Source organism: Protopterus annectens, chromosome 7.part1, assembly GCF_019279795.1.
Source record: "Protopterus annectens isolate FY-2018-M chromosome 7.part1, PAN1.0, whole genome shotgun sequence".
In the NCBI taxonomy this organism is placed as follows: Eukaryota; Metazoa; Chordata; order Ceratodontiformes; family Protopteridae; genus Protopterus; species Protopterus annectens.
The window spans coordinates 140168861-140194437 of NC_056740.1; the positions used below are offsets into that span (position 1 = coordinate 140168861).

Sequence of the window (25577 nt, forward strand, 5' to 3'; positions counted from 1 at the left end):
TCCACACACAATTTTATATTATATGTATATATATTATACATATATATATATATATATATATATACGTACACACACATACAGACACAATTTATATTTCTTTTATTTTACATTTCTTTTACTTTCTCATGGCAAATGACTGAAGCCTATGCCAGCAAACAACACCGAGAACGAATCTTGAAAAAGATACCTCCCCACATCATGGGACGCGGGCAGACATGCTCATTCACAAACCTATGGATAATTTTTAATGTCATGTCTTTGGGATAAGCAAGGAAACAAACCTGCAAAGAAAGCCTATACATCAGAGAGAGAGAGAGAGAGAGGAGACAATCAGACTTCACACGGACATGACACCCGATCCAGGAAATGAAAAGGAGAGCCAAGAGTTGTGAAGCAGCGATACTACCCTGCTGTGTCATTATGCTGCCCTATGACTCGCATAAGTAAAAATTCTGCAAACCACCTGAGGGCGTGGGTCTTGGTTATCCAACCCATTCCACTTTGCCAAGAGGAAAAAAGGGAAAAAATGCAAAAATATCAAATTGACTGTTGGGAGGCTACAGACCTTAAAAAGATTTGTAAAATATTTACTGCTGATCTAGCCCACCCGAAGCCTCTTAAAGTGTAGTATACTAATACTATGCTGCTGTCTGCTTGCATTCACTCAAAAAAGCACTCACAACTGTAACAACATCTATTGCTACTCTTTTTTTTTTTTTTTTTTGTTAAACAACAAAGAATACAGCAATTCTACATAAAGGTTTAATTCACAGTCCTTCCAAGCTAACTTTGGTGCATACCTGTATGGCTCCGTAAGTGAATCTTCAAACGGCAGGCTTTATCGTAGCGCTTGTCACAACCAGGGAAAGAGCAATAAAACTGCTCCTGTTCTCTGTAATGAGCACGATTATGAGAAAAGAGTGCACTGACTGTAATGAAAGTCTTCTGACAATCTGAAAGGTAATGCAACAAATTTTTTTTTCAACTTAAGTAAACCCTTCAAGAATCTAAATCAGAAAAAGAAACTCGAAGAAATTCAAATGTAACAATGTGTTATAAACAGCCAAGAAAGTAATCATCATAAATAAATGCACCAATGGAAGTGCTATGGTTCAGGAACAAAAAGAACACATCACATGGGTCAAGTGCATATGGGCCCAAAAAAAAAAAAATTACCTCACTTAACTCTGTTCAGAGCAAGTCACTCTGCCCTTTGCCTACATACCTCAAAGAAACAAAGATCATTCGAGAGGAGCCAAGATCCATGCTGCTCATAGCTTTTCTTCCATCTCTTCCTTTCAGCAGCCTTTATCATTTTGCTGCCCTTGCCCCATCACAGAATACACAAGCAATCCACAGTTACAGTAAAAGCAAGGGCATGATATCAAACAGATTTATAAGTATTTAGCTGGTACAAATCTGAGGATCTCCTCAGGCTGAAGACTTAACAGCCTGTAAAAGTAATGCAGCCAAACTGCAAAACCCAATTAATAAAATGTATAGGTTTTCTATGTGTCCTTCACTCGGATAATGCCACTGCTCTCACAACCCCAAACTAGGCTACCAGTCCCAAGATAAGGCTTTTCTAATAGCTTGCAAAGCACAGCTGTGTGAGCATCTCATCATAAATACAAATTACTACTTACAGTAACAACAGATTTGGAATGGTAGCTCTACCATCATCACTTTCAGGAACAAAACAGAGAAGTACTAATTGTGCATATGACTACAGACAGACAGACAAGCACATGCGCGTGCGCACACAGAAAATTCTGCTCACAAAAAACTTTGAGAATAGGTAAAGCAATTATTTTACGCCCAAAACTTCACAAGACATATGAAAATAACCGCAGTTTGCACAGACCAACATGTAAAACACACAATATGATAATCGCATACTGGAACCTACTTATGCTAAAACACGAAATACATAGAAATTAAAATGCGTTAAATGTATATAAAGTACATACAAAATAACCTAATAAATAAAAACATATTAATAACTGATAATGTGGGATGTGTAGCCAATTAATGCTTAAAATAAATGAATGAATGTATAGGTACTGATGAATATAACTGTACAGGTAAAATGTTTAAAATATATTCATAAAGTACTGTTGTGTACACTTACCACAAATGTAGATGTTAGAGTGTATTCACTATAGTCCTGACCTGTGGGATTTTCTACCATGTAAGCATTTGGCCGGCCTGACTACCAGAGCAAAAGTCTGCCTCTTTCTTAGGTTGGTGGACGTCCAACCAGACGTCAGAATGCTTGGGTACATAGGGAGCTAGTCAACACCTTATCACTTTTTTCTTGCCCCGTAGAAGGTAGGAGTCCCACAATGAGCAAGGGTCTAAAACTGGAACTAGGCCAGGCAAGTGAAACACCAGGGGGGTCCACTGTATTGGGAAAAAGATAGAAGCAGACTACTATTGTAGTAGGAAGGAGGAGGGAAAGAAGTCTGCAACAGTGAATACACTCGAAAAAAAGAAGTTATGCACTTACCATAATGTTCCATGTAAGTTGTTTTTTCATTTGTTCTTCAACCTGTGGGCTCGGATCTCACTCGGCCGTATACTACAGCCCAATGATCTGAAAATCTGAGATCCTCCCCTATCCATAACGACTGGGCTCTCCCCAAATCCCTTCAATCTATCTAGTGATTAAAGAAAATATGTTTAAAACGTTTGCTGTAAATTGTAGAGAGACTACTTCAGGAGCTCAAACAGATAAAGGGATATCCAATATAAACATCCCTCAGGTCTTAAAAATCTGGAAAGGGGATGGAGGGAGGGAAGGTTGAAGAACAAATGAAAAATCAACAACTCACATGGAACGTTAGGGTAAGTACACAACTTCTTTATCTGAAGTGGTTGTCTTCATTTGTTCTTCAACCTGTGGGACACAGTCCCCAGCTACATAATTCTTGGGAGATCCCCATGGAAGGATATTCTGGAGCACAGCAGAACCAAAGGAGGCCCTGTTCCTGGAAATAATGTCCAATTTGTAATGGGATATAAATGTATGTGAATAAGACCAAGTAGCCACACAGCAATCATCATCAATATGAACTCTAGACCAAAAGGCAGTGGAAATGGACACAGACCTGGTAGAATGAGCCTTGATTGGCTTACAAGCTGCATTTCACTTCTTTATTCCATTAAAGGAATACCATCTTCTGTACCAATTAGCCAGCGTCACTTGGGAAATCAGTTCCCCAAATTAGCTTTCAAGAAGGATACAAAGAGCTGATCAGACTTACTGAAATGTCTATGTGCCATATGGATTTTGTATTCTCCCTTGTTTTGAAAATTGGGGAAGAAAATTGGGAGTGATGACTTGATTGACGTTAAAAATCCAACAAAAAACGGCCAGCACTACAACAGTGGAGCCCACAACTTTTAATAACAAACAGTCCAAATAATAAACAGCATAACATACATCCAAAAGAAGAATACTTGAGAAATAAGTTACATACATTTTATACTCACCTGTCCTAAAAGTCTCATTATGACTGGAGAATTAGAAATGTTCATTAAGACCTGGTATAAATAAAATCTCCCAATCTAATAATCTAATTATTTTCCTTCTTATTTAATATGTTATGCCATCCAACTTTTTCTCCTGTCCCTGTCAATTTTATCACGGATAAACAAACTCTGCCATAGTGTGCTTGATGGAATGTTTATAAAGAGCGTTAAGACATTCTTTTATTTCTAATACCACTTACGTGCTCCGAAATTTGCATTTCAAGGGGACGAGAAGAAAGCAGTGCAAGTACATGTTGCTAAATAAATGACCCAATCAGTACTGCAATTATCCAATATACCGATACCAGAAACTTTAGGTGTGTGCTTACTAGTAAACTGTTTAGATTTAACATACTTACAAAAAAAAAACAATGGCCACATGGGACAGAACCCACCAGCATCCCCCCATCAATTGTAGTTTGATGTGCATGCGGAAAATGAACCTTATTTTTATTTTTGTAATGATTAAAGAAACCTCACAATGTTTTGCCCCTACAAAATAAAAAGAGGCATCTAGATGTCAAAATGTCACACAACCTTCCAGCTGAAAGCAAAATATCCCAATGTTGAATGAAATCCAATGTGTTGCGACCATAACTGGGTAATAAACCGGATAGTCTTATTCATTATCTGACCTCTTTGTTGATATTTCAACAAAAAAGACCTGAGGCCCAATTACTAGCTACTACTTTATTGTATCCACATTCACAGAACCTGTTAAGTCCTTTTGCTGGAAATCAAATGTATGATCAGAGGAACAAATTTTACAGATTCATAAAACTTGTGATTTAGGGATGTTAGGAATAATATGCTTTGGGTGGAAACTAGAGGCATACAGTAAAGTACTGAACTGTGAATGTTTACGAAAGAAATTACTATCCAAAGTACCATCATTGTTACAGGCAATCTGGACATCCAGAAAATAATCCTGTTAACATCATAATGTACTGTAAAATGAATGCCCCATTTGTCAAATATTCAACAAATTCAGTTATATAAACAATATCTGTCCCCCATACCATCCAGCAGTCATCCATATACCTACACCAAATATCAATCTCATCCAAAAAACAAATTATGAGTGGCATCATATCTTATTTGTTCTTCCAGGTAACCCATAAAAAGATCTGCATAAATGGGTGCAAAGGAAGCACCTATTGCTGTACCTTTCACTTGCCAATAACATTCCCCATTAAAGTAAAAAGCATTCTTTGTTAGTACATGCTCCGTGAGACACAAAAGAAATGTATTAAACCCGGCGGTGTACAATGGAACTCAATTTAGCCAATAATCCAAGGCCATCAGGCCTGCCCAATGTGGTATATTTATATATAAAGCTGTTACATTCAAAGTGCACATAACCATCCCGGTTCTAACTGCATATCAGATATAATATTATAAAAAAAACTGTAGTGTCTTGGATCCTGGTTCTTACCTCCTGTAACAGTGGTTTGAAATACTTAGTGAGGAAGGCTGACAATGGTTCAGTAAGGGACCCATTAACAGAAACAATGGGCCTACCAGGTGGTTTATGCAGGTCTTTGTGTACCTTGGGCAATAAACATAGGTATTGGGGTTAGGGGTCAGGTATAGTTAAATGAAAAACAAATTAAACAAAACCACCTTGCCCAAGAAACGTAATAAAAGGCAGAAAAAGCACAACTAAGCCACAATGGAAGAGCCGGACTCCAAGATAATTTTAGCACTTTCGTTCGGTTTAATACTTAGCGAACTTCTTCAGAAAATAAAGACCTTGTCACAAACCACCCTTTTTATACAAAAAAGTTAACAATCATATATGTGATAAGTAAATACATAATGAATCTAAATAAATCAGATTAAAAAGACATTAGATTTATTTAGAAAACCTTTTGAGAATCAACCCATTTACACAACCTGTTTTCATAAGCTTACCAAGGACCTTATTGCGACTGAGAAGCAACTTAAAGGAGAAGAAAATTCACAAACTCAACAGGGATGTTAGGGATTAGAGTTAGGGTAAGCCATTTGGACAACAGAACAATGTTAAATTTGCAAACCGAGATTCAGTAAGCAATTTCAATAAAAGAAAGAAGAATAAGTCCATTTTGGGAAAAAAAAAAAAACAGCAGTATTAGTGATGCATCACGTGAGGAGCCGTCCTAATATGAACATAAACAAGAGTCACCGGCCCCCAGAAAATCTAGTTTGGGAAACCCTTTAGGGCTAGGAGATGAAGGGGTGGTAGAAAACATAAATCAGGCCCCCACTCTAGACACACAGTTACAACTACTTACACCAAAATAGGTGATCATTGTAATGTACACAATATTTCTTCTGTGGCATTGTCTGATGTGGAAATACAATTATTGAACAAGGAATTAAACTTTGTGCCGGTTTCATTTGTGTCTGAGGATGTGTTTGCTAATAATGTTATCTCATTTGTTACCTAAAGATTTTGGATTTCACAGGTCTAAATTTATGCTGTTATGTTAGCCTCAGATGCAACCTTGGGCAGGAAAGAAGGATTGGTACGCAGTCACTCTGTCCTTGTGGAAGATCAAATAAAGTGGCTTAATAGATAAAGCTTGCAGTTCAGACACTCTCTTAGCTGAAGTGATTGCTACTAAGAAGGCAGTCTTCCATGACAAGAACTTCAAATTAGTTTTAGCTGTCTGTTCAAAAGAAGGCATAACCAATGCTTGCAAAACCATAGTGAGGTTCCTTAGATGAGGTCAAGGGTGATGAATTTTCCCCAATGTGAAAATTAGAAATGGCTGCCAATTGCACTTTTACCGTAGAAAATTATCTCCATTATGAAAAACAGATGCTAGAAATTCAAACACCAGGAATGGGACCCATAAAGGGATCCAGCTGAGTTTAGTGAGCCCAAATGGAAAGCCTCTTCCATTTGTTGTTAAGCTTTATGTGCTGCAACCAAAAATTTTGTAATTGGGGGAAGAGAGCCCAGAGTTTCTAGCCATCACTGGAACTGGAACAACCAAGCAGTCAATTTCAGGCTGGATAGATTGGGGTGAGAGAGTTTGTCCTGAAGGATGGGACAGAAGGTCTGGAATGGGATCCAGAGTCCATGGTGGACAAATCAGGCGAGACCAAAGGAACGGAAACCAAACTAGATGAGGCCAACAGGGAGCAATGAGGATTACTTTGCACTTCAACCTCTGAGCTTTCTAGAGGAATTTGGGAATGAGAGGAAGAGGTGGATATGCATAAAGCAGACCACTTGTGGTATCTTGTCTGTGGAACTAATGTGACAGTAAGGCCATCAACCCTACCAGAGGAAGAATCAATCTTGCTTGAGGAAGGGGATGTTGAACAACCTGACAGGCTACTATTCATAAGGACAGTAATCTGTCATCTGGAAGCCTAGCAATTTAAAGAACTGTGTTGATATGATATCCTATCAGCTCTATTTATTGCATGGAAAACAGCTGTTTTGTTTTTATTTGTTCTTGATTGTGATCTCCAGCAGATCTTTAAGATGGAGCAGTAGTGCCTGCTACCATACCGAAAGATCCTTGAAGGTAGCAGTTAGGAGCCAATCATTTAGATGTGGGAAGATCTGGATCCCCTGCAGTCAGAGTTGAGCTGCTACTACTGCCATAATCTTAGTGAACTCCCAGGGGACTGTGGTGAAACCAAAGGGCAGTGCTCTGAACTGAAAATGAAACAGAGAAATCTTGACCATCTCTGTATCTTTATATGATAGCAGGTGTCCTGGAGATTACTACAGAGCAAATCAAATTGCCCTTCCTCAATGTAGGCAATATGGACTGTACTGTGACCATCCCGAACTTTGTTTCACAAATCGACTGAGATGGAGTTCCAAAACTGGCCTGACATACCAGTCTTCCTCAGGACTAAAAAGAACCTGGAATAAATTCCAGATCCTAACTGGTCTGGGGGACCTGTTGGATAAGAGTCTTTTTCGAACAACTTTGAAACCTCTGTTGCCACAGATTCCAACCGACTCGGTGGAACACTGGGAACCTTTAACTTCTTTTTAGAGGGTATGAAAAGGTGAATGGTGTAACTTCTGGTGATTATCCTTAGCACCCAGGAAACCGGTGTAATGCTCTGCCAGGTTTGCGGGTTTAAGGTTAATGCCCCCTGACTGCCTCCGGAGTGCGGTAGCTGGGTAATCCTTCATGAGTGCTAACATGGTTTCTCAGTGAAAAAACCCTGATTATATAGTCTGCCTCTGACCCTGGGGAGACATCCATTTGAGTTACTTCCCCCACAGCCTTGGGGGATCTGTCTCCAGGAGTGTCTTGGTGATAACCAGGTGATTTTCTAAACCACGTCTTACTACTTTTTTGGATCCTGGAATAGGTCATCTGTGGGGACAGGGTCTTACTGTCCTGCTTATTCATAGTAAGCCTTTCTTTAACTTCTGGTCCAAAAAGGGTGGAGCCATCAAATAGGGCATTAATAAAGGATGTCTTGAAGCTTTCTACAAAACTGCAGAGACGTGTTCAGGCATGTCAACACATGACAACGCCAGTGCTTACTGCTCTAGGTGTACCATTTGCTGTATTAGAAAGCGCATAAATGACTACACTGGAAACAGTCTGTAGGGTAGAAAATCTGGTGTCCACTGTTTTTTGAACATGCAGTGGTAAGTCACCCGAGAGGAACTTGGAAATCTCCTTGATCAGGTCCCTCTGAAAGAGAGGGTCATATGTGCAAAGTAATTCAGTGCTCCGAGTGTGAAAGTCATTGAAGCAAAAGTCTGTTCCCTCAATCTGTCCAGTGTCCTTGACTCCTTGCTAGAGGGATGAACAGAAGAACTCTCCTCTTGACAGTTCCTTTATCATAGCTGCTGCTAGTACCATGGTGTCCACCGGTGTTTTTTTAGTCCAATATTGCCTGTCTTTTTGGGGGGGGGGTATTAAAAGTCTGTCATGCTTTTTGGGGATAGGTTCCACTGCATCAGGCCCACCATTCCCTCTGTGCAACAAGATCTAGGACAGCATCCACAAGTGGTTACCACCCAGGACGCAGATAAGTCAGTACCAAAAGCCTCACGAACACGGATTCATCCTCCAATCCTCAACAGACACATCACTGCACGTGAAGTGGAGTGTTCTGGTTTCCATACCACGTAACTTCTCCGATTTATTTTCAGTTGTATCTTAACTGCTGACACCAGTCTGACTATCCTTCCGACCTTCTTCTACAGTTATAAGTGCTCCAGACACCATTTCTGAACTGAAAAGTTCAGCACCTTATAAACAAATTGTATGTAAACTATTCTCTTTACAACCTAACTTCCGGGAAAGCGCAAAGTCCCGGTCAGCAGCCACCTCTCATCCCCTGCAACCTTCCTACTCTCTTTCAGTATAAGACTAGACCCAACTATCATTTATTTGTTTTCTCTCCTCCCAAACTGTTTCTGAAGAATACTCCCCATTAATTCTTTATTTCTCTCAAGTGGCAGAGACAGATATCCCTTAAATTAGCAGTGTAAGCTACACTGCATTTTTGCTCATAGACTCCTCTCGTAAGTCACACAGTATCCCATTCACAATGCTCACTTCCAACCCATCCAGTTATTTGTTAGGGCTTTTCAACTACTTTATTCTTTAAACAAAAGTGATTGTTTTTCTTGGCTTACCTTTCCAGTACCTGGCTCATACTGCTCCGTTCCCCCTTGCTACGCTCCCCTACCCTAACTTGATTCCCACCCACCCCCAAATCAATTGCATTTATTCCTTCCTTAGCCCCCCACTCCACCATCCAAGTAACCCTCCTCCCAGTCTATCAACCAATAACAATCAATACCTATATCTTACCATACCCCAATTAACATAACTATCCTATATACTCAGCTTCAAAACTAATAAATACCGGGAAAAAGCCGAAAGAAGAAGAAGATACTAGCCTGCCTACACCTCCTTTCCACACCATCTACTAACACATCCATATTATCCCTAACAATTACCAGCTTACACTTCTTTACTGCGCCACTATGTTGCCTACTTGTACATCTATCTTTCTTCTCTGCCCCCTTGCCCTTTCACTACGTCTCCTACCTCAACTAACACCCTTAACTAAAACTTCTACACCCCAAAAAAAGACACATCTACAACTGCCATACAATCTTCAACCCTCCCCAGCTACTCTGATATATCCCCTAGCCTGTACACACTCAATATATGTCTACCAAATTAAAACTACTCCCTCTCCATAAATGTACTCACAACCACGTTTCCATCTCCAGTCACTTAAAAAGAAACCGCCCACCCCTCAAGCTACCTGTCCAGCCAGGTTAACCTATTTCTTTGTGGATATATTCATCCCAATCCAAGCCCTGTCCGTATGAATGCCAACCCTCCCAATTCACATAAATCACCAAATATCACAACGGTTAATCTTCAAAGTATCAGAAACAAAATACCAGAACTCCAAGCCTGGCTGTCCCAGAATAAACCAGACATATCAGCTGCAGTTGAAACCTTGAAGGATTCAAAATTCCTCTCCCCGGGTTATGACTGTCTACGGGCTGATAGACCTCATAAAAAAGGAGGAGGCATTGATATAAATTTCCCCAACACTTTCACCATTGTCCCATACTCAACCTATTCCTCAATTTGCTACTGCCGAATTACTTAAATCATTTCTCAAACTCAACAATTCTAAGTATCTATGTATCATAGCCATATACATCCCCACAGGCAACAATATTCCCCTTTTAGAAGAAATTCTTGCCTGGACATCAAGCAATATTAACAATGAGACAATCATAATTGGCAACATAAATATAAACTGGCTAGATTTCTTAGATCAATCTCCATCCCTTAAATATCTACCTTTTCAACTTTACACAGCTGATCACAGATATAACTTGACCTAACAAAAATAAAGGCAGTGGCTTACTTCTAGACTGGATACTAGTCTCCAACCACAACAAAATTTCAACATGAACACTCTCTTGCAGTATTAGTGACTACCTTCCAGCCTACATAATCCAAAAAACCAACATAATACCCCCCTCAACACCAATTTAAACAAAGAAATCCAAGTAAGTTTAACCCAAAAATTCTCAACGAAACCCTCAGAACCGTCAACTGGAACACTCAAAGTCCTGCTACTCGCCAAAGCTGTAGAGTTCTTTAAATCTACATTCCTAACTACTCTCAACAAACTAGCCCCAGTTAGACAAGAGAGTCTCAAAATCAAGCATGCCATTTGGCTTACTAGACCTACCAAGCAAATTATGAATGCAAAGGACAAAATATGGAAAAAATGGCAAAAAGCATAAAAATCCCACTGATTATCTACAATTCAGACAGCTCCAGAACCAAGCAAAGTGCCTAATCATGAACATAGAAAAAAATACTATCTAAACCTTCAAAATAATTACAAACAAAATCGTAAGAAATTTTGGAACTCCCATTTCATCTCTAATTAACTCTGGTACCAAAAACAACCCATGCCCATTCCCTGAGAAAACTCGACAGTAAACCAGCCACCCTCTTCCACTCACATTTCATTGACAATAGTCAAACTCACCACTACTTTTCCCCACACCAAGGTAATACTAACTGTAATCCACTCGTCCACCTTTTCCTTCTCCCCCACCCCCCATCATAACAAAACCTCTCCTTACACTGAAACCTGGCTCCTGTGCCCTAATAACTTGCCTTCAGAATACCTCCAATTGTCAAAAAGAGTCATATGTTCCATCAATATAGAAAAAAGCATACAGTCGTCCATTCCATAAAGGTGTAACAACACAGATGTCTCTAATTTCATACTCCTTGCTATTCTCTCCCCTCTCTCTAAAATTCTGGAGAAATACATTCATTATCAACTTCTAAACTATCTACAACAAAAACTCTTCTCCTCAACTCAGCATGGGTTTAGGCCTGGCCATAGCACCACTACTGCCCTTATTTCCTTTATGGGTACAGTCAATCAAGCTAGAAACGCTGATAAATTTGATACGCTGTCCCACCCCATACTCTTCAGTAAACTCTCCACCCTAAATATCCCCCCCCCCCAACTCTAAGCTGGTTCACAAACTATCTAAAAGATTGACAACAGTCCTCTAGATGACTCAACTCTTTCTCCCCATTTCTTAACTCTTCTACAGTTGTCCCCCAGGGCTCCATCTTAGGACCCCTTTATTCAGTATTTTTTATAAATGACCTCCATACCAACCATAAATATGGAACAGTTGTACAATATGCAGATAATTCCACCACTATTTGCTCTGCAAAATAAAAAGAACTTTTGCAGACATGCCAGAACGCCTTTACCACCACCGAAATCTGGATGGCTAATAATCATCTTTATTTACCCCCAAGAAAAAACTGTCAACAAGATGGACTTCACCATTCATTCTCAAACCGACACTACTACAGAGGTTGTCTCCATCACTAAATTACTAGGCGTTATCATCGACGAAAGACTGACATTCGACCTGCACATCCACAAAAAACTATAAGCTAGGAACCCTCTACCAACAAAAAATGCTATCATAACTGCTCAACTAAACATACTCTCGTCTTAACTCTTCTCTTTCCTTTACTCCTGTATGGTGCTTCTCTCCTCACCAACATCCACTGTACCCTACAAAACAATCTTGAGTCATGTTACAACAATGAAGCCAAAATTTGCAAACAATGCAATATATTCTTCTCATCAATGCATCGCCTTAAAATCACTTAACTGACTTAAACTTCCACATCACCTTACCTACCTACAGCTAATCACAGCTAACAAAATCATTTACAAACCCTCAGACTGCCCAGCCCTCTCTTCTATCTTAACCCACTACCACCCAAACAGGCCACTTAAATCTGAATATCAGCTTCTCCTGTAAGTAGAGAAACCTAAACTCCCAGCTGGCAACATGCTTTATTCCTTCTCCATTGCCAGGCTTTAGAACTCTCTCCCATTAGTTATCAGAACCTCCAGAAATCTCTCATCCTTCAAAAAATATTTGCAGCTTCATCTCTCTACCCTATGGCAATGCAGATGTCTCAATTCTCATCCATCTATAACCTGACTCCCTATTTGTTCACACCTTAATTTACATCTTCACCTCTTCAAACTTTTATCACTACTCAAAACAAAACATTTAACTTTTGCTCTACTACCCATATTTGTCCTATCTACACCTGCATTCCACTCTGCTGCCTATTTTCTCAAAACACCTTGAAAATACTGTTAAATTAGTGTTTTCTTCAGTATATTACCTAGTCTTTAATCTTACAATCATTTAACTAGTTGGTAACAATTGCCTATACAGATCTGTACATTTCATGTGTTTGTACGCTTTTTCCAACTACTGTATAGTACTAGCCGTTTTGCAAATATTGCTTGCATCTTCTAGTTTGTTTTATATTTTATGTACTGTTTCATATGCCATGTGGCGTTATACTGTGGAGCTTTTTTCCCCGGTCCTCCACTGAAAATGGGTTCTCTGGGCCCAGTGGACTTTCCTGGTAAACAAATGTCAATAAATAGGGAAGGGGTTTTGGTGAATCAATCATCCCTTTCATCAATTCTAGGATGCCACCAAAGCCAACATCTTAAAGAGGCGGATCTATGGGACCCTTCACCTTCATCCAAATCTGTTTCTATAACAGACAGAGTTAAAATAGATATGAACCTTAAGGTCAGCACAGTACAGTTGTGTACTCTTACCATAAAAGTAGATGTTCGAGTGTGTTCACTGTTGCAGTCATGACCTCCCTCTCTATTCTAAATCCAGGGCCGGTTTTGCTTCTGCAGTTTTGCAAGGTTTTGTGACCACTTCCTCTGTTTCTCCTCCAGCCACCCTTTCTTAGCTTTGGGACTCAACCCTACAGTCATGACTGCAACAATGAACCACGAAGGGCATAGTACAGTTGTGTACTCTTACCATAAATGTAGATGTTCGAGTGTGTTCACTGTTGCAGTCTGGGTTACCCTCCCTCCTACCCCCTCTTTTGTTTTTTTCGTTGAGTATTATCTGTTATGAGGTATTTTGGCTGATGAGGTTTTGGGCATGGTTTCTTTTTTAGCCTTTTCTTTCTGGGCACCTGACATCTGGGGAAAGAAAAACTGGGGAAATGGCATCAGCTGAGGTCTTTATACCTTCAAGCGCAAGAATAAAAACTACCTCAACTGACGCCCAATCCAGACTTTGGGACTCTGGCCGATTGGGGGCTGTTGCTGGCAGGAAGAACCCTACAGTCATGACTGCAACAGTGAACCACGAAGGACATCTGCCTTCATGACCTAGTCAAAATCCATTCAACCTCAAAAGCAGACATTGCCAAAATGCCCCCCCCCCCCATCCAAACCCTTAGGAACTTTTTCCAGTCCAATCAAAATCAGCTCCGAAGACACCCTGAGACTCAAACTAAGGAGTGCATGAGCACCGAGAGGAACAGACTGCTCCCAAAATTTTGGAACCAATTCCACCTCTAGGAACCTGGCACCGATTTCAGCTCCAGGACTCATCTTGAGCTAAAAGAATCTGAGTCGGGACAGTAAGGGATGTAGTTGATGCTGAAGTTTCTTAAACTGTCACATCCAAATGAGGTATGCGAGAAGGGCTCTGACCCATGGGAATCAAGACCCAAAGAGCAGACTGGTACTGGAGAAAAAGGTGAAGGGGTAGATGTGCCAGTACCCAGAGCTCCCTGTGGGGACAGCCCAAGAAGAACTCACAACTGAATTAGTGTCCTTAAGAATTTCATCATACAGTCAGCATACATTTTAGAAAGGCTTCTGGAGGACTGGCCCAACCTCAATAACGATTCCATCGATGGAGATATGGAAAATCTTTTTTCCTGTAAAATAAGCAAACAGAGCCATGGACTTACTAGCTTTGGTAAGAATCTAGCTTGAAGAGAGAAGATCGGATCTGAATAGCTGGTGGATCCAACTTCATTGGAGTTTTAGGTACCAGCCCCAAAAGATCAGTCAGATACGGAGACCTTTTTCTTGACTTCTCAGATCAGTTTTCTTCTAATTTTTTTTTCTCTTCAGATTTCTTCTCTGTAGATCTATTTGTTCATTTCTCCTTCGACTTCTCTCTTTCTTTCCCCCTCCTTTCCTCTACTACTTAGAGCAGCCGAGGCTGACCTAGTAGCAGAAGACATGGTTTGAGAGGAAGGCAACGAATATCCTGTCTGGGGGGGGGGGGCAGCCTTTTCAAAATAAGGGTTTCTTTTCTGTCCTGAATGGCCCTGAACCCAAATGCTACATAAATATCAGTCAGCCTGTAGGCGGGCAGCACCTAAGCAATATTCTAAACTACAGTGTAGGTCTTGAGGATGGATTGTGTCCACAAGCTGAGCACATTTTAATCCTCAAGGTTTCTCTGACATTAGAGCATCCTGTAATAAAACTATTACATTTTAACAAACAGTACACTGTACTTATCTAAAAAAAAAGTCATACAGAAAACCTAACAGCTAATCAACTTGTTTCTATCCAAAAGATATCTAAAAACTATAATTATGAAAAAAATCTACTATATTACAAGCTGTGCTAAAGATTAAAAATGAAAGAAGTCAAAATATTTATTACCTTTGTAGAAAAACACACTTTCCCTTATTGTGAAAAGCAGAGCTCTCGGACACACATCTGGAAGTTTCAGACAGCAAGAGAGATCTGAGGTAACTTAGTGGAGAGGAGGGAATTATGGGTAGAAGAGTAGTAAAAAGCCTCAGATCCACAGCTCTAGCAGAAGGCACTGAGGTCGGATGCAATTGATCAGACAACCCAAATGTTAAACTGGATGAAAACAGTCAAATTAGTCACAAAAGCTAATAACAGGATCAAGTTAGTTATAATGAAGCAAGTGAATTATATTGCTTCAATTATGACTCTTCTTAAGAATATGTCTTGCTACAAAAATGTCACTGGCAGATAATACAAAAGCTTATTAAATGACTGAATTTGTTTTACATGGACTTACTATTATATAAAATCTGACATACCTCAATTTGTTTTAATGTTGCCAAGCTAAAACAGAAATCCTTTTAGAGGTTCCTAAAATTCATAAGAACCATTTCATCCAACTGTGACCAAGTCATTCAGACTGAATCACTGTCTTTAATGGGTGGACACCAAACTCAAAACAGTTTTGCCAGTTATATTGTATCTCATTAAATAAATTGTAGCATTTCATATTCCAACTCAGCAAAATAATCAAAAAACTATATGTATAATCCAGTGGAACTAACCACAGTAGAAGTAGCTTCATTCTACTCATCAACTCTACAAGAAACTAATGCAGACACTGATTTAATATGTACTTTACTTGAGCAAATCCTTAACATTTTTGTTTTTAGAAGTGATAATTATAAACAAATCAAGGATTTCCTTTAATGAGTGCATTTAAAATGTGGCATTGTAAGTGAGATTTATTAACTATTTTTATGAACCACTACACTGAATTCAATGAATTTATGAACAAGCTGAATTTAAGTACCAATTTTTATGTTTTCAGCAAACTTTCATCCCATGGTCAATCATTTTCTGAATAGAAACATTTCTTTTAAAAACAGAAGACTTACTCTAAAACATATAGAAAGCTTACACCTGTAAATACATAGCTACACAAGCCTAGGCTCTATCTAAAATTCATTAAGCTGAATATGGCAAAATAGAAAATTTATTTATTCTTTGTTGACCAGGTTATTCCCACTAGGCTAGTAGCCTCTTTTCAAAGGTGGCCCAAGGTAGTATAAATACACTACTGGGGGAAACTTCACCAGGCATCAGGGAAGTTCCCCCTACTGTTTTCGATGTGGGACCTTTTACATCCACCTAAGCTACCACAAACTCAACAGATGGAGCACTGGTTTAACTATCCAAAAAACACACTCAAGGAATGCAATACCCCATTATTGCCGGACTGCAGTGTCAGCAATCCAATTACCTTTAGTGCAATAAAAAAGGTGCAAACCAGATAAAATTCAAACACAGTCACCAAAATCAGATACCAATGGTCAAAGAAGGCAAAACATGAACTGGTTTATTGTACCACAGTTTATTCAATGCTTTCGTCAAAAGACTTCATCAGAAACACAATCAAATTTAGAAACAACATTTAAATAATCAAACCAATCAAACAATTAATCCATCAGTTTGAAATTTCTCAATAAAAAAATTTAAAAAGACAAACCCCAAAAAAACACAAAGAACATAAGAATGCTAAAAAAAATTAAAACTTAGTTTAAATAAGTAATTAAATCAGTGTCTTTATTAAGATTCAACTTTCTATATTTTAAAAAACATTTGATGTTGACAGCCTCTCAACATCAAATGTTTTTTAAAATATAGAAAGTTGAATCTTAATAAAGAAGCCGATTTAAATACTTATTTTAACTAAATTTTAATTTGTTTAGCATTCTTATGTTCTTTATGTGTTTTTTGGGGTTTGTCTTTTTACATTTTTACATTGAGAAGTTTCATACTGATGGATTAATTGTTTGATTGGTTTGATTATTTAAATGTTGTTTCTAAATTTGATTGTGTTTCTGATGAAGTCTTTTGACGAAAGTGTTGAATAAACTGTGGTACAATAAATCAGTTCCTGTTTTGCCTTCTTTGACCATAGGTACCTGATTTTGGTGACTACCTTTAGTGCAAATAGAATCCATAGCCTTCCAGTCTTTCAGCACCAAAGCAGACTGGGTAACCTGTTAAACCATAGACACTTGATAAGCTGACTTACAATTCTGAATTTTTAGTAGAAGCAGAAAATCTGTTTAATCTGTTCACAGAAAGAGACAGCACGATATAAAACATTAAAAATAAAGTATGTACTTACCATAACATTCCATATGTGCTGTCCATCTTCATTTATCCTTGACAAATAGGTTTGGTTCCGATATCAGAACTGACTTGGCCATTACTACAGCCCACGAGAACCAAAAACTCTTGAGCTCAAGTCCTACCCAGAATGCTCCTTTCCAAATTACCTCAGATATGACGGATATTATAATCCTAATAACACCTTTACAGGGACCATGTCTAGTATTGTACATGAAAAAATGCATAACCAGGATCATAATTCATTCTACCAAGAGGCCTGAATGGCCCATCTCAAAACTGGAAGATTGCCAAATTCTGGTAATAACGGCCACACAGGTAAAAAATGCACTCTCTAAAGCTAAGAATACAGCATCCATGGGACCAGATGACATCCCGGGCTGTGTACTACATGAACTACACTATGAACTGGCACCTCACCTAAGTGTCATGTTTAATCATAGTCTCACCTCAGGTTTCATGCCCACTGAGTGGCACAGAGCTACAGTTATCCCACTCCACAAGGGGGATCCACCTTGGATCCCGGAAACTACCGCCCCATCAGTCTGACGAGCCTTATCTGCAAGGCCATGGAGCGTATTATCATGGAACTTATAAACAAAGACAGTGGCAACCTTCAAACACTGGACCCCACCCAGTTTTGGTTCGTGAAGGGACGATCTTGTCTCCTGAACCTGACTGGCTTCTTCAAATCAGTCTCCAGAGCCATGGACAACGGTAAGGTGGTCCACACAGCCTATCTAGACCTTGCCAAGGCCTTTGACACCATTCCCCACTCTGGAATCATAGATAAACTTACTAAGCTTGGCATTAATCCCTATGTCACCCAATGGGTTGCTAACTGGCTTACTGATAGAACCCACACTGTAAAAGTAGCCGACTCCAAATCCAGCTCCAGGCAAGTGACAAGTGGAGTACCTCAGGTTCAGCCCTGGGACCGCTCTTGTTTGGCATCTGCTTCTCTGAAGTACAGGCCAACACTAAGGGACTCTGGCTAACAAAGTTCACAGATGACTGCAAACTGGGAGCCATTATTGAATCCCCAAATGATGTGGATACTCTACAAAAGGGCCTTACAGAAACAGATGCTTGGTGCCAGAGCCATGGGCTCAAGCTCAATGCCAAGAAATGTATAGTTATCCCCTTTGGGGAAAAAACATGTACCCGTGAATTACCATATATGTGGCAGTACACTAAACACCGAAAGTGTGATAAGAGACTAAGGGACACAGGTGGACAGTGGTCTCACCTTCGATAACCACATCACCACAACAGTCAGGAAATCATTCTATGTGGCACACCTCATCACTAAGGGCTTTTCATCCAGAAAAAAGGAGGTCATTTTTCCACTGCACTCATCCCTCATTAGACCCATTACAGAATACAACACCCCGTTTGGTATGTACCTCTCAAGACATCTGCAACAACTGGAAAGGCCGCAGAAATACCTCACTAAAAGAATCACAGGCCTAAAGCAGATGCCCTACGCTGACCGCCTTAAAAAACTACAGCTATACTGTCGTATATCGTCTACTCAGAGGCGATCTCTGCTTAACATACAAGGCCATGTCAAACCCAGAGCTGATGGACATGCTACACTTAAAGAAATCCCAATCCCTCAGAGCCACATGCTCCAGGGATCTAAACCTTGTCATCACAATAAACAAAATATGCTGGAGGGATAGGTTCCTGACCCAGAGACTCCCCAGTCTCTGGAATAGATTGCCCATACATGTCAAGCAGAGTGCCTCTTTGCCCCTCTTCAAAAGGAACCTTGACGACTGGATGACAGAAAGGAAATTCACCCCGGGGATCACGTCAGTTGCCCTGCTAGACAGGGGTCCAGGGAAGTAAATAGTGTGGGAAGAAATAGCCAAGGAATTGTTATGGCTAGGCTTGTATAGGCCCTAGGGCCGATAGCCTAGTACCAACCAATGAACCTATATTCCTAAGCACCACAGAACCAAATGACACTCTTCCCCTAGAGACCAAATCCAATTTGTAATAAGTAATATAGGTATGTGGGTTAGCCCATGTTGCTGCTACACAAATATCATCCATGGAAGCCTTGGAATGAAAAACGACTTAAGTAGCTATGGTTCTAGTAGAACGTGCCCTAACAGGTCCAGGTAATTTGACTTTCTTCTCACTGTATATGAAGAATATACAAACCTTTAGTCATCCAGATAAGGTAACCTTGGAGACTGTCTTACCCATTCTGGTACTTGAAAAAGAAATGAACAGATGGTCAGATTTTCTTGTGTCTTTTGTTCTATGACGACAGAAGCACAACTGTCTATGAACATCTAATAAATGCAAACAGTGGTCACCTTTGTTTGAAAAATTTGGAAAGAATACTGGTAAATTTATTGTTGGACCGATATTCGTTTCTGACAGCACTGTTGGTAAAAAGAAAGGGTTCATTCTCAAAGAAACCATGTCTTTGTGAAATATTAAACATGGTGGTTTGCAAGATAAGGCTTGAATTTCTGAGATTCTCCTGGCAGAAGTAACTGCTAAGAGAAATAAAATTTTCCAAGATTAAGAATTTCAGGCCACGGTTGGCAACAGGCACAAATGGGAAATGCACTATTGTTTGTAACACTAAGTTTAGGTTCCAAGGTACAAACGAATCCTTACACAGCGGCTTTAACATCAAGTTTCTTTTTAAGAATGCTTTGTAAGGTTCACGACAAATTAATGAATATTTCTGAACCCATTATGAAAATTTGAAATAGCTGCTAGTTGAACCCTGACAGAAGAGGAAGAGGCTCCTGCTTCAAAAAAGCAAAGCTAAAAAGTGTAAGACTTTGTCAATAGGAGTGGCAAAGGGGTCAATGTTATTGAGCCCAGAAGGAAAATCTCTTCCATTTACTGTTGTAGAGTTTTCTGGTGGAAGGCTTATGGGAGGCAAAAAGAATCCTACAAATTGGGGAAGAGAGATTACACCTGGCAATCAATGGAACTGGAGAAGCCAAGCTGTGATCTTGAGATTTTAAAGGTTTGGATAAACTAATCCCTCTGGATGGGACAGGAGATCTGGATCTGGGATAGGAGATCTGGCTCCAGAGTCCACGGTCGTTGAATCAGATAAGGCCAAAGAAAGAGTAACCAAATCTGTCAAGGTCAGAAAGGAGCAATGAGGATTACCTTGCTCTACAACCTGATTGCTTCTTTAGAATTTGAGGAATTAAAGGGATCAGGGGAAAAGCGTACAAGAGTCTGCAGGGCCAATCGTGCAGGACAGCGTCTCTCGGGGATTCCCCCGGAGGGGGTCCAGGGCGATGTAGCTGCTGTACTTACTGTTCAGGGGTAATGCAAACAGATCGCAGCAAGGCCAGCCCAGTGACGAAAAACCTTTTCTGCCTAGGATTGAGAAACCACTTGTGAGGCAGCAGAATGCATCTGCTCAGTTTGTTTATCACATTGGAACTCCCAGGAATATGCATTGCTATTAGAAAGCGGTGGGAAGAGATCACCCACTGCCAAAGTAAAGAGCTTCTCAAAAAAAAGGGGGGGGTACTTGCTTCCTCCCTGCTTGTTGAAGTACCAAACTACTGACTAACTTGTTGGTTTGAATCGCAATTGTTCCAGAGGGGAGAGCAGTCTGAAAGGCCTGCAACTCTCAACGCATTGCCCTCCACTTTAGAACACTGATATGCAAGATGGGCTCTATGAGGGACCAAGTGCCTTGGACAGTCTTGCCCAGATAATGCCTCCCCCACCCCACCTGAGAAACGTCCATGGTCACTATGGCTTGAGGTTGACACGGGACAAAGGGGCGGCCCAAGAATATTTCCTTTGAAGGAATCCACCAAGCTAGGTCCTTCTTGCAACGGTTGGTAATCAAAATCCGATCTGACATTGGTTGATACTTTGCAGACCACTCAGATGCTAAAAGCCACTGTAGAATTCTCGTGAAATCTCACTAGGGGAACTAGAGATATGGTCGCTGCTATCAAACCTAAGGCTTGTTAGACTAGTTCAGCCACTCTTATTTCTGATATTTTTTTGCGCTTAGGCCTTGATCTTTTGCAATCTTAGATAATGTAGGGAGGCTATGCAAGTACTGGTATTTACAACCGCTCCTATGAACTCTAAAGTTTGTGTTGGAATCAAAATTGTGATTTCTCATAATTTACGGTAATCCCCAGGATGGCACAGGTCTGGAGAATGTAGTCTCTTGTTTGTTCCTGAAGATGCCTGATGGAAGCGGTAATGAGCCAGCCATCTAAGCATGGAAAAAGTCAGAATCCATACAGTCTCAAGCGTACTACTACTACTGCCATGCATCTGGTGAACACCCCAAGGGCTGTGGTGAGACAACAGCGCGGAGCTCCGAACTGATGACTGGCTCCCAGCTGGAAGCAGAGAAATATCTTGGAGCGCTTGCCCATTGTTATGTTTTAATACACATCCTGGAGATCTAATCGAGCACACCCAATCATCTTTCTGAAAGTTAGCTTTGGAGAAGTTTGTCATGGTGGTTACCACCTTTGCGGGGGGGGGGGGGGGTTCCAAGATGATTAGTTTGTGGTCAGATCTAACCAGGGAGGAGTGGACTACTGGTGTAGAGCAATGGTTGTCCATGCTAGTAATGACTAGGTCAAGGATGTTGCTACCTCGTGGGGGTAAGAACGGCAACGAGCTGGTCCCAGGGCCTTGGAATTAATGAATTCCAGGAAACATTGGACAAGTGTATTACAAATGCTCATATATACAACTGATGTATTTTTAATTTTAATAAGATGTCTAGGGATTATAATATCTGTAGAGCTATGGTTTGGTTGACTACCACCAGTAATGAGGAGCAGAGTTGCATAAACTCCTCACAGAACATAACATAGATAATATGTGACGAGTAACAATACCGATTGAAGTATTTTTGGAAGAAGAATCCTTCATGTATAATTTAGTGTCTATTTTACCATAATGGACACCCAGCTGTGTCAAATCGATAAGGTCAGTGGGGAGCTGATTACAATAATAAGTAAACTATAACATGAACCAGAGACATTGCAGGTGCTGAAAAAAAAACTTTGGTAACTAATGGATGCTCTTTGTAAACAAAAAGCAAATTATCAATATATCTAAAGTATTAAATATTATTCTTAAAAAAGGTAATGCAAAATGATGAAAAATGCCCGCTATATCCTGAAATGTTTTGGTTTAAGTAATGCTCAGAAAGTCTGTCTCAAATACATTATTGCACTTTAGGAATAGAGTGAACCGTGACCATCCGGAATTTTGTCTAACAGATTTGTTCAAAACACTTGGATCCAAAACTGGTCTCCAGTCCCGTCTTTTTTTTTGGCACTAAAAAGAATCTCGAATAAACTCTGGATTCTATCCAGTCTGGCAGGACCTTGTGGATGACTTTTTCTAATACTGCTAGTTCTCACTAACTGGATGGAATGTCTGGGATTTTCTTGCAATTGTGGAGAGGTAGAAGGAAGGGTATGGTGTAGCCTCTTGTTATAATCCTTTGCACCTAAACATCTGAAGTTATCTGAAGCCAGGCATGTGGGTGCAGGGATAAACCCCCCCATGCCTCCACGGGAAGGCAATCGGGCTTCTTTTCAGGAGTGCTGATAAGTTTAACAGGTAAAGTATCCCTGGAGCCTTAATTTTTGAGGACCACACTCTGCCTCGTGGATGGTGTCTTAAATTAAATTAATGCCCCCCCTCTGCCCCTGGGGGAATCACTGCCACAGGTGTCCTGGAAAGGCCCTTGGGACTTTTTGAATCACATTTTCCCACTCCTCTGGTTCCTCAAAAAAGGACCACTGAGGAGTAGAAAACATATGCCCACTTCAGAAAGGGTCATTTCTCAAACTTTAGGGCCAAAAAGGGGCAATTTGTCAAAGGGGGCATTGATGAATGAAGACTTGAATGGCTCCACACATACACACGTGTATCCAGACCCAAAACAAAAAAAAAGTTATCCATTTCATAATTCAAATGGAGTACTTCAAACTCAAATTATGGTTTTGTAATGAAAAATAGACATGCATGTTTTATATCAGTAAGTAACATGCAATATACACGTCATTTATAACTTCATAATTTTATTACATTTGGACAATCACCAAATAAGTTATCAGATACAGAATACATTGATACTACACAAAAAAAAATTTGTTATACTTGGAGACATCCTATGCATCTCCATCAAGCAAGTCAAAGGCAATGCCAATTTTCTACGTCATTCAGAATGCCATTTCAATGTCAACATCTAAAGTGCTACAAAGAGGTAGCAGAGAAGTACACTTTCAAGATAATCCAGAGAGAAACTATTGTTTTCTGCTCTGTTACAAGTTGTCTGCCCTGCAAAAATCTCATATGCCTATTTTTGGTATATGAAAATGTGGCAATTCCAAAAATCCAATCTCTTTCATAACTGACTTTTATATTGATTATACTGATTATTTTCCCCTTTCTATTATGAAACTCTCTCTATATTCACATGTTATCTTTCAATACTAATCTTTATGCCCCCTCCAATTGCTGTGTTGTTTGTTCTTCGCTCTAGTACTCAACTTATTTCTCTTCCTTTCAACACCAAGGCAGTTTCATTTGAGAAGCCAAAAGCAAAATGTATGCACTCCTCCAAGGGAAGGCCAGTGCCCTGCTGCTCTGTGCAAGTAAAGTGTGGTTATTTATTTATATATATATATATATATATATATATATATATATATATATATATATATGAATAAATGACCCCCTTAAATGCACATTGGCAAGCCCTACCCCTGTATACCTGCTTTGCCAGCATCTTGACCGACAGAACAGTGGCATCACAAGCTGAAAGTAGACAGAATGAAGGTTAATACAAGTGCAAGTTCATGCAAGGCACACTACTTGCATTTGGTTGCCTGCAAGGAGGGCTGAGGCCCCTCAACTCCCCCACCAACTACATCATGTTATGTTCCAAATGTTTGAACACTTCAACGTGAACAATGAGCTAGGAGTTGTCAAGTATATGCAAAATTGGGTACTTGTTTGCACTGCACTTTCACTGTAGTCATGTAAATATTTCTCTGGGGTCACAAAACTCAAATTATACTCACACTCATCTCTGTGTCACTGCTGGACAGAGGCACAACAAACTAATGGGCACAGTATTTTTTCATATAAGGGGTGGCGTAAGCCACAAAAATTTGGGCTAGGCTTATAAATGCCTTAGGGCAGATAGCCTAGTATAAACCTATGAACTAAGTGTTAAGCATACAAAACTTATTATGTGTACCTAGCTGGGGGTAAAAGGATTGTACGAGATAACGTCATTGTTTAAGCACTTCTTGGAGGAAAGGTGGAGCACCTTTACATGCAACTCAGGTTAATGTTTACCCATTAACACATTTAATGATACTATGTTTTATAAATTTGCATCAAGTGAAACTGCTTACCACTGTTAATGTTAAAATGGTTTAAAACCACTGTTAATGTTAAAATGGTTTAAAATGATAAGTTATCAGCAAATGTCAACCACCTAATGGCCACCAGTTATCAATGCAACAACCCCATGTCACAGTTAATCATTGACAAACAACCCAGACTGCACGAACTCTTACAGGGGTAATTATTTTCGGTACTTGCGTATTATCGCAACCAGATTTTTGCGGTTGCGGTAATACATTTGGTAATACATTTGTTTGCCTAAAAACGGATCGTGGGAGTTGTGTTAAGGTGGAATTTGATGTTTTCAATGGGTATGACTTCGTCTGTCCTTACATTTGGTAAGGTAAATCAACGTGGAGAAGTGAAACTACGTACTGTAAAGTTGGTCACACTGCTGTTGTGCCGCAGAAAATGAAAGATGGACACCTGGGAAATGTTTGGTTGAACTTCTGCTGTTCTGCAACATGGATTACTTATAAGTGTACAATACTTTCTTCAGAGAAGGCACAGAGACCTGCAAATCTTTTTTTGGTAAATTGTTGGATTTATTGTTGCAAACTGTTGAATAAAACTGAAGTTAAGGAGAATAAATAAGCGAATATGTATGTGCACACTTTATAAAGTACTTGTACAATGATGCTGTTCTGTTAAGTGGCAGTCTGATAATTTTTTGGAGTCGTTGACAATAATGGTTTATTTTTTGGATTCAGATGGTGTTCTCCTTGTTGATACTACTTACTGCTGTTGGACTGTTTAGTGGATGTTTTATGGCAGCATACTTGTGGATTGCTCAGTCGCTGGTTTACTGTTTGGAATGTGCCTAACACATAACAGGACTTGAACATGTAGTATGA

The 25577-nt window shown here is 39.8% G+C and overlaps 1 protein-coding gene across 2 annotated transcripts in view; it reads right to left on the bottom strand.

Moving 5' to 3' along the window:
- ZXDC (ZXD family zinc finger C) overlaps nt 1–25577 on the bottom strand; it is a 1157677-nt gene that overhangs the window by 1129373 nt on the left and 2727 nt on the right. For both annotated transcript variants that reach the window (XM_044078595.1, XM_044078596.1), the window contains exon 2: nt 801–953. In XM_044078595.1, coding sequence (XP_043934530.1) covers nt 801–953 — 153 coding nt within the window. The remainder of the gene's footprint in view (nt 1–800; nt 954–25577) is intronic.